At 45.8% G+C, this 13,633-nt stretch overlaps 1 protein-coding gene and 2 pseudogenes across 1 annotated transcript; all 3 read left to right on the forward strand.

Annotated features, from left to right (window-relative positions):
* The first annotated feature begins 2,283 nt into the window (after window positions 1-2,283).
* Window positions 2,284-3,246, forward strand: LOC101881498 (G-protein coupled receptor 35-like; annotated as a pseudogene).
* A 3,336-nt stretch (window positions 3,247-6,582) lies between these two features.
* On the forward strand, window positions 6,583-7,542 carry LOC101881334 (G-protein coupled receptor 35-like). The gene has a single exon (XM_005154137.3). It carries the CDS (start codon window positions 6,598-6,600, stop codon window positions 7,540-7,542), a length of 945 nt encoding a protein of 314 aa, XP_005154194.2. The 5' UTR covers window positions 6,583-6,597.
* A 5,052-nt stretch (window positions 7,543-12,594) lies between these two features.
* Window positions 12,595-13,347, forward strand: LOC106023563 (G-protein coupled receptor 35-like; annotated as a pseudogene).
* The last annotated feature ends 286 nt before the right edge of the window (window positions 13,348-13,633 follow it).

A 13,633-nucleotide genomic window follows, 5' to 3' on the forward strand; every position in this document is an offset into this window, starting at 1 on the left:
TTCAGCCTCTGCCTTGCTTCTCTTTCTCCAAGCTCTGCTAAGGGTCTGGAAGAAGTGTGATACTTGTTGAGCTGCTGGGGGAAACAAACCCACCCTGGCCTTCCATGGAGGGGGATGGCTACTGCCCATTTCTGCCCAGTCTACAGTGGGGGGAAAGCAGGACACACACAACGATACTGGTGACCTTGGCATTTGAACCCCAGCCTGTTCCTGGTCCTCCAGCAGCAGCAAGATGCTGTTTTACAGCCATATCCATCCTTTCCTCACAGCTGCATGCTGCTGCCTAGCTGCTCTGATGCTGCAGCCACCTTATCAACCCCACCATAAGCATTTCCAGCAGCACAGGATATGCTAGCTTATCAAACTGCATCTCTGTAAAGATATTTTGTGCTCAGCCAAACCCCATCTGTGCTACATGGTCTGCTTTAAAACTCACTGCTCATTTCCTCTTCCTCCCACCAGTCTCCGATCTGCCTGGAGCATTTCTGAGCCCTGATGCTGGGAACAACATTTGGGGCACATCACCAAGTCTAAGGGTGGTGTCAGCCACAGCCCTTTTGTGCAGCAGAGCACACCAGTGTGGTTTGCCTGTCTTGTACTTGAGCATGGAGGCTGCTGATTGCAGATCAGGGCTGATGAAAGCAAGCTGGGCATCAGCCATGCCAGCAAAGACATCTGCCTCATGAAGTTAATGAGCATAACAATGTGGCAGCTCCAGCCTTCGATGTAGGGTATTTCCCTACTGTTACTGTAGTTCAGAGAGGTTCTCCTCAGGTGGCAGTCAACAGCTTCCTTCCAGGGTACACGCAGCAAGCAGCAAGTCTCTGTTGGGAACCCCAGATCTAAGCACACAAGAACTGGAGAGAGCTCTGTGCAGGAGTCACGTTAATGCCTGGGAGTGCCTAAGACACTCACTTATCCCCCAGCAATTGAGTTATTTTGTGTTTATCTGTACCTGAAGTCTGATTTTGCAGCAAGTGCTCTCACCAACTGACCACAAGGAGGCTTGAGTTGCTTGCAGAGGCAAATAACTGCTTAACCAGACCTGTCCAGTCATGGTGTTCTTTCCTAAATCTCTGAAAGCTGCAGGGTTTCATCACTTCAGTCTCCTGTTAGAATAGCAAAAAAACCCCATATTTCAAATTAAAAGGTTAAATTCTTTCCAAACTGCATTTAGATGCAAGCAGAAATTCAGTGACGTATACACAGAATCACCAGTTCAGAGAACTGTTCCTTCTGCAGGCCACAAACGGCCACTGTGCACAGGATGGGGTCTGATAAAAGCTGATTTTATCATCCCATAAACTCACACTCTTTCCATAACCAATTTTCTTGCAGAACATCCTGCAGCCAGTGTGACACAGACTCAGTAGCTACTACTTAAATCTCATGGACTTCCCAGGGTGGCAGAATGCCTGCCTTGAGCAGGAGCCATCTCATGCAGCCCTTAATGGCAAGTTCCTTGTTCTGCCCTGGTGCTTCCTCTTTCAGGTGTGTCTGTCTGCTTTACATCCACAGAACTGAACTCTCTCTTGGAATGCATGGACGTAAAATCAGGTTAATCCTTCCACCCCCCATTGCCCTCCCAAAGAGTGGACAGCTCCATGCTTCACTTAGGGTTTCAAGCACACCTTTGGGATGCAGGAATTCAGATTCATCTCTCTTCCTCAGCTTTGAGCAGGAGCTCCATGTTTGCAAGGAAGCCCAAAGGCTCAGAAACCCCCCCAGTTAGAGCCAGAGCACACTCATGTCTCCCAAGTGACATCTGCTATGCCCTTGCAGGCTTTCACACCACTCTTCTGTCTCTGAAGCCAGCAGACCTGCTATAAGAGCTTTTGCTCATGCTTTGTGCTGGGCTTTAGGTTGGTTCCTATAATCCCTTACTAGCTCATAACCAGGCTAAGGGTAATCTTACCTCATTTGCACAGCCTGGCTTAAGGAATCCCACTGTCACAGGATGCCCTCACCATCTACGGGGGTTCTTCTCACTGCTATTCCACCCCTCCATTCAAGATACCACTATTTAATAAAGACTGTCTGCCACGTCCTATTGGAAGTGTACTTGGAGATACTTACTCCTAAACTGAGTAAACATAAATAAAGCTTGACAAAGGATGCATCCCAGTTAGAGGCTGAATGAGAAGGCCAGCTTTGTAGACTCAAATTCAAATTTGTGATGGGCAAAGTAAATATTTACTTAAAATCCTCCTTTTTTATAGGATGTGCATCTGTTAAGGGGTAGGAGGGAAGTGTTACCATGTCTCTTCTTATTTCAGGTCTCAGAACATCACACAACATCTACACAACAGGACAATGAATGTGTCCAGCAACTGCAGTATCACAAGTCTAGAACTGTATCACCATATCTGCCTCATTGAACTTGCTCTGTATAGAGTCATTTTCTTGTTTGGAGCTCTCTTTAATGCCCTTGCCCTCTGGGTGTTCTTCTGCAAGATAAAGAAGTGGACAGAAACAAGGGTGTATGTAATCAACTTAGTCTCTGTAGACTGCTTTGTCATCTGCACCTTGCCTTTCATGGTTTGTTTACTCTGGAACAAGTCACCCCAAGACGAACTCTGCCAGTTTATAGAGACAGCATATTTCATCAACATGTTAGCATCTATGTAATTACATTTGTCTCTATTGACTGATACATTGCCATAAAACACCCCTTGAAAGCCAGCACCTTCAGGTCTCCACCAAAGGCAGCCCTTCTCTCTGGGCTTCTGTGGGTCTCTGTAGTAGTAGTGGGTGCCACTGCACAGATTTGGCAGAGCCAATCCACCCTCTGCCTCCAGAAGGATACCACCGTGCCTGCTGCTCTGAGCCTGCTTTCCATGTTCTTCGGTTTTATTCTTCCATTAGCAATCTTGACTTTTTGCTCCATAGAAGTGATCAGGAGCCTCAAGAGATGGCTGAACACCAGTTCACCAGAGAAGAAATCAATCCAGAAAGCTTTTCACATCATCTTTGCAAACTTGATTGTGTTTCTAGTATGTTTTCTGACAGCCTTCTTTGGGTTATTTGCCAGGTTTGCAAGGGATAGCATTGGAGCTACCTGTTTCATGCTCCAGGTTATGAAGAACGTCTCCTCCGTGACAAAGTGTATTGCCACATCTAATTGCTGCCTGGATAGTGTCTGCTGCTACTTTGTGACCAAGGGGTTCTGTGAAGCCCTTCTACCATCCAAAACACAGCAGTGAAAAAACAGATCAAATCCACTCCTTGTAGACACACACTTGCTAAAGGAAAGCGAGGGGTGGAAGGAGGGAGGCAAGAGGGATGAAAAACAGCAAACCCAAACCAATAAAACCCAATATCTCTGCAACACCAAGAGAAGACACATCTGCAGTGTTACTGGGATAACTGTTGCCCTTTCTCTCTGAAGACATCATAGAATCATAGAACAGTTTGGGTTGGAAGGGACCCAACTGTTCCACCTGTTCATTTAGTTCCACTCCATTACAATGAGCAGGGACACCTTCAACTAGATCAGGTTGGCCAGAACCACATCCAGCCTGGCCTGGGATGTCTCCGGGGATGGCGCAAGATCTTGGTTAGGTTTAGCATTACTAAGTTAATTGTAAATTACATCCTATGCTTTTATTGATTTCATAGAGCTGTATGAAAGTGTGTATGGAATCTCTGGTCATTAACATGTCTCCATTCCACCCTCCAGTTACTCTTACGAGAATACAAGTGAGCCATGTATGTCTCCCTGGGTTATTTTACATCTAAAGGCTATTGATCCTTATTGTCAACACATACAAAAAGAATATATTATGTATTACCTCATTGTGTATTTCGGGTTGTTTGCTTTATTAAATTAATCCAGTTTATTTATTTCATATTGCTTTGGTGGGAAAGGGAGAGGGTTCAGGCAGTAACAGCATCTTGTCAAGGATGAAAGCAAGACTTATTTGGTCCCATAAAGGCACAATGTCCAGGAGATATCAGGGCTGAGCCCTAGCACAGACACCTCCTCAAGGGGCTGCTTCTCCCCTGCGAAGGAAGCCCTTTTAACTCTGTTTAGACCTTTGCCACCCATGCATGTGGCCTGCATCTGGTGCTGCTCAATCTGCTCTTGCCACCTTTGGAACTGAGTTCAGGAGACACAAATTAATAGGACAAATCCTGAGGAAGCTAGAACCTGGCTCCTATAGATAGTGCTACAACTGCTGCAGACAACAGACAGCAAAACCTATCAAAATGGCTGTAAAGTCCCACTGGGGAATGCACTTAAAAGAGTTCCTAAAGGTCTTGACAGTGTGCTCACTGCCTCACCAGCATCTCTGACCATTGACTGTCATTTCCAGCTCGGGCTTTGCAGTGGTGCTGATGAGCAGTGTTGGACACCTGAGTGCTTTGCAGAGGATAAGCCAGCCCATACTGTCTGTCACCCTTCTTGTAAAGACACTGAAGAGAAGCATCCTGGAACCTCTCACCCTGGGCTCACTATCACAGGGTGCACAAGCACTGACGTGTCCCCTCAGAAAGGCTGTCAGCCCCCCCACTGCACACACTTTGCAACCACACTGGAGGCTGCCCAGCCCTGCTGTGCTCCCTGAGGAACTTTTGCTGCCAGAAGGACAATTTGCAACCATTATGGGTTGTATTTCACAAATTATTTGTTTTCCCAAGACTGAAAACATTAAATTTTAATTACTGGGGTTTGTGCAAGGTGAGTGGGGGAGCAGAGTCTGGGTGGGTAAGGATAATGGTGAAGCATTCAGCTGATGTGAGCAGAACAACAGAGGGCACCAGAGACTCGACTGTCCCAAAACCTAAGTGATAAATGAACCACTCTGGGGGAACAAGAGCTCATTGCTGTGTTTCAGCTGCTGACAGCAGGCTCCAGAGCATCTGTGCCCTGGGGTAGCATACTGCACTGGTACCCGCGGACCTGGCACATCCTCTCCCCTGTCACAACACCTGTGTCTACACTGCAACCTTAAGGAGGATCAAACTACCCTGACAGCCCCACAAGCAGCAGGTAATGGCTTTCAATTCTTCTCATACTGAAGTGTGCTCTGCTCAAAACAGAATATGCTTTCTCACCTCTTAACTAAACTGCTAGCCTGCTGGTTAACATACATGCATGAGACCCAAGATGATTGTAACAAACCTCTCCTATGAAAACAAGCCGAGAGAATCAGCCTGGAGAAGAAAAGGCTCCAGGAAGACCTTACAGCAGTTTTCCAGGACCTACAAGAAGTCTGGAGAGGGACTTATGATAAGGGCCTGTAGTAACAAGCCAGGGGAATGGCTTTAACCTGACAGAGGGGAAATTAAGATTAGGTATAAGGATGAAGTTCTTCCCTGTGAGGGTGCTGAGGTGCTGGCACAGGGTGCCCAGAGAAGCTGTGGCTGCCCCATCCCTGGCAGTGTTCAAGGCTAGGTAGGACGAGGCTTGGAGCAAGCTGCTCTAGTGGAAGGTGTCCCTGCCCATGGCAGGGGGTTGGAACTGGATGAGCTTTAAGGTCCCTTCAACCCAAACCATTGGCAATCCTCACCTGCACACAGATGCTTTGGTGTCCTCCTGCTTTGCAGCCACCTGTGTCTTCAGAGGGGTCTTCATCCTCGCTTTGGTTTCACACCAGTTCCTCTTCTGTGTGCAAGGAGACACCCAGCTCCAGGCACACTGTGGGCTAGCAGGGAACAGCTGCAAGGTAGGTGGTACCACAACGCAGCTGAGAACCTGTGAGGCTGGAAGCCCAAGAGAATCAGGACACTGGCTCTATATTAGTTCATCCATAAATTCTACCCTACAAATGGCTGCGCTCCTGTGGTTCAGTAATGACATATGAGTGCTGGGGCTAGGGCAGGTGCTGTGCTTTCCTCTGTGGTTGCCAGCACTGTCTCCAAGTCTTTGACACTAAAACCAGTTCAGTTAGTTCATGCAACTGGGCATTTTCACTACAGTTTAAATGTTGATGCTTACAAGATGTTGACTTATAAGGCAATGTATTTTTAAGACTGTAGGGATCTGTGTGTTTTCTTTTCCTGCCTCGGTGTAAACACTTCCTTCATGAGCTGCAGACTAAATCCGATTTATCTTTCACAGCCTCCTTGCTGGTAGAAGAAACCCTGAATATTTAAAGGAATACCAGGAGATAATCTAAGTTCTTGGTTTTGTGTTTTCTGCTTTAGCAACATGTTGGCTTCCTCTCTTTGAAGGTTGAGATCAGACTTGTGTTCACATTCCCTTCTCTCTTTGGAGAACTCGGACTAGATCTGCAAGGCTGGTGGTACTTAATGCTGAGCAATTCCTCCTCAGCATCCTGCAGAGAGAGTGGGTTCATGGCAGCATGACACAAGCCAGCTTGTACCCAGACAGCCAAGCAGGCCAACAGCATCCTGGCCTGTATCAGCAGTAGTGTGGCAGCAGGTACAGGGCAGTGATTGTTCCCTGTACTGGGCACTGGTGAGGCTGCACCTTGAGCCCTGTGTTCAGTGCTGCTGAGCTGATCTGCAGTGCAAGGGCACAAGGAGCTCCAGAGCCATGAGAGTGGGGCACTGCAGCAGGCCCCAGCCCAGACAGCCTGTCCCCAAGCTTGGTCTCATGCTTGCCCCCTTGTCTTGCAGAGACAACCCAACATGGAGAACTGCACCAAAGACGACGACATGTGGAATGGCATTGCGCTGTTTCAATTTATAGTCTACATCCCAGTGCTCTCTTTGGGGATCCCACTGAACGCGATTGCCTTCTGGGTCTTCTGCTGCAGACTCAAGAGGTGGACAGAAACCAGGGTGTACATGATCAACCTCGTAATCGCAGACAGTTTCCTGCTCTTTGCTCTGCCTTTCTTGATATATTTTACCATGTATGAGCATCCCATAGACAACCTGTGCTTCACCATACAAAGGATCTACATGACAAACATGCCTATGAGCATCCTGATCATCACTCTGATAGCAATTGATCGATACATTGCAATTAAGTTCCCTCTAAAAGCAAAGATTCTTCGATCCCCACTGAAATCAGCATCCATCTGTGGGGCCCTTTGGATAATACTAATGATTTATTCCTACTTGCATCCACAGTTTCGTGACAAAAAGGAAAAATTCTGTTTTCGAAAACAATCTACTCAACCCAGTTATACAGCACTGGCATTTGTCATCTTTGGCTATTTTATTCCCTTGCTGATTGTGACTTTTTGCTCAGTACAAGTCATCAAATGTCTCAAGAAGAAGATGGTCACGAGTCCTCAGGAGACAAAATTAATCCAGAAAGCAATCCGCATTATTTCTGTGAATCTGTGCGTGTTCACTGTATGTTTTGCACCCTTCCACATTGCCCTGCTCCTGCGGTTTGCAGTGGATGTTGCTGGAGCTTGTTCTCTGCTCTCGGAAGCTAGCGCCTGTGTTCACATCCTTGCATGCTTAGCAAACTCTAACTGCTGTTTGGATGCATTTTGCTATTACTTTGCAGCTAAGGAATTTCAGGAATTTCCTTCTCTGTTCCCCACTTGCCTATCAATGAGGTGCAAGATGAACCAAAGCCAAGAATCCCAGTCACCCACGGATCAAGTCATGACATAAACAAGGTGTAGCAAACTACAGGTGTTAAGAGCCACAGGGCTGCTGCAGTTTTGAAGCAGAGGGAATAGGACCACCTACAGTATTTGCAATCATTGTAGCTATAGGTGTACCTACAAAACGGGGCCATCCCATCCAAGAGGTCTGATATTAACTTGAATTTTGTCCTTCTGTCCTCAGTGACTTGACTGCAGCTTTGACCATAGTCTTAGACCATTGTATCACAGCTTCAAGAGGGAGAGTCATGTGGAATGGAGAATAAATGACAAGGCCACTGTTTCCACCATGCACTTATTTGTATGTAACATGCAATTGAACATAGGAAACTGAGCCCCCATACAGCAATACACAAATCCACTTCTGGTACTGTTATATAGATGGTCACTTAAAACCAAGAAAAAAACCATGTACCACAATGCTAAACTTAATACATCTGTGCTGTTCACACCAAACCACACACTGGTAGTTCCCTGCCAGCTTATATGATGTCAAAGCTTGCAGCTATCACCAGGACACAGCTATTGCTGTGCATGGAGTAATGACAGTGGCCTGAGACTATTGCCCCATTCCTGCCATTTAACACTTGTATCAGCTTGTGACAAACACCCTGGCATTTATGAGACTAAAACCATCGTGGGTATAAATAAAGCCATTAGTGCACACAAAAACTGAGCCCTGCAAAGCATTGTAGAGCCCAGAACAGAACTTTTGCATTGTGCCTATACTGTGAAGACCTGATCTCACCCAAGCAACTGCTGTAAGTCCTGGTGACAGGTTTGCTGTACTTCAGTGGGATCAACTCCTCAGTAGGTGTTCTGACTGGTGAGAAGGGATCACATCTGCTCAATTTGCCACAGCCTCACACTGCATGAATGTTGGTGCCCAGAAAACAGCAACGAGCAACATGAAGCAGACGCAGCCATGATCCCTGCCTTACAATCCATGCACAGTTTTCAGGGAGGTTTGATGACAGTGAGGTGTGTGAGGCCCTTCTGTACAGATAGGGCAGACCCACAGCTGAGGGCTTCTTGGCACTGCCCTGTGCATTGCTTTGGATTTGGTGCTTTTTCAGCTGCTTGGACAGTGCACAGCAGGGGTTCAACAGCTTTCCTGCACTTCATTTTGAGACAGTTAACCCTGAAGGTGTCCCTGCTCATGGCAGGAAGGTTGGAAACAGATGATCTTTAAGATCCCTTCCAACCCAAACCATCCTATGATTATACAAAGAACCTTAAGCTTTCTTAACTGGATCCCAGACCACACATGTAAATGGCTTTCCAGCTACAACTTTCCTTTATAATACTTGCTGACTATGCACTGCGTATCCTCCCAACCCACAGGGAAGTGACAACACAGCAGCTCAAAACAGTTAAACCACAAATGGAAATCTTGGCCCACTAGAAGGAAGTGCCCTATAGAGTCAGCATGGGAAACTATAATTACAGAGTTGCTGAAATGCATGTGTTAGCTGTATCTCCTTTGGCTTAATGGCCTTTGACTCTGAGCGTTTTCTGTCTTGTAAATACCTAAACATTCCTCCAGGGAATGCAAATCCATATTCTGCTCATTTAAACCTACAGACAACTAACTTTCTTGGTGACATCTTACAAATAACTTCCCTAAAAGTGTCCTGTCACCTTCTAGTGTCTGCAGGTCACATGCTGAAACCACTGTCTAGACACCAGCCAAACAACATATGAAACAACTATTTGCATCACAGAAAACTCTCCTCATCCAAACATTAGCTCTAACTGTTTTGTGTCAATACCTTGGCACAGGTCCCAACATGATGGAAGCTCAGCACACAAATGGATGAAACCATTCAGGTCAGTCAGTTCATCATTTATGTCCCAATTTTCTTTGATGTATTATTTAATGCTCTGACATTGATGGTCTTTCACTGTGAGTTGAGTGCATGTGACCAACTTAATCACAGCACGCACTGCTTGGCCCTCATTCTGCCTTTTAAAGTCTCTTTTCAAAGACAGCAAAAGAAACCAGACACAAATTGTGCCTGAACTTAAGAATCATCCATTGTTTTAGGAGACGCATGAGTGTTGTCACCCTTGTAGCTGTCAGAAAATACACTGCTGTTAACTACCCTTGGAAAGCAAGAGGCTTAAGGTCCCTGTTAGCCCATTCTTCTTCATGGTGTGCTGTCAATGCCCATGACAGGTATCACGTGTCAGACAAGAGGTGTTCAGCAAGGAAGACATCTGTTTTCAGAAATATCACAAAGGGCCTTCAAAGACACTCTTTCCTGTAGGATCCTGATCCTCTTCTGGGCTTCTGCATCCCATTGGTGACAATGAATGTCTGTTCCAAACAGATTATTATGAAAATGTTGATTACTTTGAAGAGAGATGAGCCTGAAGTTGATTACTTTGAAGAGAGGCTGAACCATATCAACCTGTTACCCTACTGTTAACCCAGAAAGCAAACTACATGCTTGTTCTGCAAACCCCGTCATGTTCATGTTTTCTGCCTGTTGACATGAGTCACCTTGCCCAGTTTCCAGTGAGCTCCAATGAAATTGCCTACTCTGAAACACAAAACAGTAATGCTTTTGTTCCTGTGGCCTCATGGATAGGCCTCATGGGATGGCAAATAAAAACTGCTGTTGAGATACCATTTGCTACTGTTTTATAACCAAAGAAATTCGGAGCAGTTTCTTCCCCAAGTGCAGAGTTTTCAGATCCAGGAAGGATCACAGACAAGGCACTCTATTAAATAAACTAAACAGCTTCCATGGTTGCACCCCAGCCAGCAGCTAAGCACCACGCAGCTGCCCGCTTACTCCCTTGATACTTTTGATGCCAAAACCAGTACAAATGTGCTAAAGCATTTATAGTTGGCATTCCTACACATAGACAAGCTTCCTGCATATAGAGCTGTAAGAACTGAGTGCTTTTCTCTTGTAGGAAGCAAACTGAGGCCTCCACTGTCCATGTTCTACATTAAAAACATTAAGTGTTTCTTTTCCTCATTGTAAAATAGGAATTTGTTGAGTTCACAATCCCAGTCATCATGAAGGAATAGTTTCTGTTGTTTGCACTGACTGCCAGGAAAACAGAAAAGGAAGCATTTTTTGCAAGTGATTATAAAGCTATTTCATAATATTATATGTATAAATAAATATTCATTCAACACCATTATACATCAGAGTCTTCTATTATTAATGCTGAACTTATACAAGAGATTGCGAAAAGACTTAGCTAACATGATACAAAAGCTGCCTTACAACAGGCTACCTACATTGTAACCCAAAGATGAGCAAGGAACCTTCTGATTACCTGAACATGCAGATACTGCCTGGGACAGACATTAGTATCTGCTTTACATGCCAAGTTATAATGATGCTAATGGTGGGTTTCTGACACCTGTCTTCAGTCAGAACAAAACCTCAGCTCCATGAGCCCTCCCAGTAAATGGAACAGCACCTTTGCCACAACAAAACATGGGACCTGGGCCACAACAAACTAGCAGCCATCACACAGCACTGGAATAACAAACCACGAGGACAGCACCACTGCTGTCCACACATTTCTGATTTCCTTACACAGAAGCCTAGCTACCAATAGTAGGAGGCAGCCGCCACAGTCCATCAAAGCTCCAACAAGCAGATCTGGACCCCTGCATTCTGCTGATGTTCCAGCAAGACAGAATCTCTCTGTCCCCTTCAAAGGAAAAGATGCTGACAAAGCCTTAAACTTTAAATAAAGAAATTGATGCTGCAGTAAAAATTTAGGCTGTGGAGGATGAGGAGGGGGAAGGGGGGCGAAGTACACACAAACAAAAAACAAACAAAGAAAACCATGCGAGGAAAAGCCTACAAAGTAGGCTCACCTCTCCAGCAGCCTTGTGAATAGTACTGGGGCCTCAGCAGGGTGACAGCATGGGGCAGTCCCCATGCCAGCTCCAGCAGGAACGCTGGTCTAGAAGTCAGAGAGAAGACCTCAGGATGCTTCAGGCCAATGAGTCCCCTCCAAGCAATGAGCACAACCTGCTGGGCAATGAAGGTTGGTGGGCATTGCCCAGTGAGGTATCAGCACTGGAAACCCAAAGTTGTTCCATTGCCAGAGGAACCGCTGTAAGGCTGCACAGCAAATGAGTGTTTTAACTCACTATTGCAGGCTCCTCAGTCAAAAGGGAGTGGCATGAACCGCACCACTGGTGGCAGAGGAAGCTCAACCCTAGGGAAATGCATTGAGGAGGGGCAGGGGTGCTTCCTCGATCAGCATCACTACTCTCACAGCCACCAGCAAATGGACATTGCAGAGCACCTTACTGGTCATGTACCAGGAGCACTGCTAGGAGGGCTCATGGTACCTGCACATCACACCACAGCTGGTGAGGAGGAACATTCACTCTCTCCAAGGGCAGCAAGTGAGCAGGTAATTCCTGCTGGCTATTTGCAGATCTGGTTATTTGAGCTCTGCAAGGCACCGCTTTTCCCCAGCAGTTGTGGGACACCAAAATGGTGGTGGAAAAACTGAGAGGGCTGGAACTGGTGCATTTTCAAAGACTCATTTTGATACTGGCCACATTAGACTGAGAGAGCCTTTGATAGATGTTCCTGTTGTCTGTTATGATTGATTCTTGTATTTTCTGGCCTCTTTTTCCTTGCCCAAATCACAGAACTGCCGCAGGTATTGGCTGCAGCACATTCCCTCACCTCTGAAGAGGTCTCCTGGCATGATTCCTACAGCAGCATTTTCAAAGCTAGTCAAGAGCTGCAGATGCACATAAATGCTGCAGCACTGTCCTATGGTTTGCTTACTCAGGCCCAAGTGTTTTCCCCTGCTGCCCTCCATATGCAGCCTTCCCCATGTAGGATCCAATGCTTTTCTCTCCTCCATAAGTGATCAAGCTCATGTCCCACTCCCTTCCTTTCCTACTAAGTATCCTTCAGCCAGCTCTGCTCTGCAGTCATTTTCACAGTCACAGTTGGTAAAGCCCTGAACTATCTAAATTAACCACTGACTCAGCCAAGAGTCTAGCTTCTTAAGGGTTTAATCTGCTTTTCTACAAACTGTGCCTCTTAAAACTCCCAAAATGAACCTTAGCAGCCGCAGTGTCACAGCCTGTGAAAGCTTTCAACTTGTCCAGCTGTGTGTTTACATCCCAGATTTGCTTCTAGGCATTTTGCTGAATGTGTTGGCGCTGTGGGTGTTCTGCTGCAAACTCGGCAAATGGACAGAAACAAGAGTACACATGGTCAACATGCCTATGGCTGACTGTTTGCTGTTCTTTGCCTTTTAAAACTTGATCCCAGTTCCATGAGCTGAAGGTAGGTACATGGTACCTGGCTTTGGAAGGTGGATATTTCATAAACCATTTAATGAGCATCAGTATCATCACTGTCATTGCAGCTGACAGGTACCTTGCAATCAAGCACCCTTTGAAAGCCAAGGTGCTGAGGTCACTGCTGAAGGCAGTTTTTGCAGCTGGAATTGTTTGGACAGTCATCATCTGTGTGATGCACCACTGATCATCTTGTGTTATTGCTCCATACAAGTCACTGCAGAACTCATGAGAAAGAAGAATGAAGATCATCACAAAGAAAAGGTACTCAGTAAGGTCATCTACATTGTGTCAGAAAATACAGCTGTGTTCATAATATGTTTTTTACCTTTCTACCCCAGCCATCTCCTTTGCTTTATAATGGACTCCATCAGCTCCAACTGTTCTGCAATACAGAGGTTTAATAATTCAGACTTTAATTTGATGGTCTGCCCTCCAATAAGGCTAAACATGCCTTTAAGATTTCCTCCCCAGTATGGGATTTGTGTGCCAAGAGTACAGTGATGTGAGAGATTACCTATTGCCAGTGTGTTTTTTGTACTCCTCGAGTCTCACCAGCATGGGTGCAAGCTCTTCAGAGGTGAAAGCTCTGCCCAAATCAAACAGCCATTTTAGGTGTGCAGGGAAAAAATACTTCACTTCCAGTAGCTGCTAATTAAATGGGTGGAGGACATACAAGGCCACCTACAAACAAAGCATTTCCAAGCAGATTCTGCTAAGCCACCTCACTTTGAGTAACACCCCTTCTTCAATCAGCCACTTGCTAAAAATATAGAATGTACAGAAATAT

Source organism: Melopsittacus undulatus, chromosome 6 (assembly GCF_012275295.1).
Source record: "Melopsittacus undulatus isolate bMelUnd1 chromosome 6, bMelUnd1.mat.Z, whole genome shotgun sequence".
Classification (NCBI taxonomy): Eukaryota; Metazoa; Chordata; class Aves; order Psittaciformes; family Psittaculidae; genus Melopsittacus; species Melopsittacus undulatus.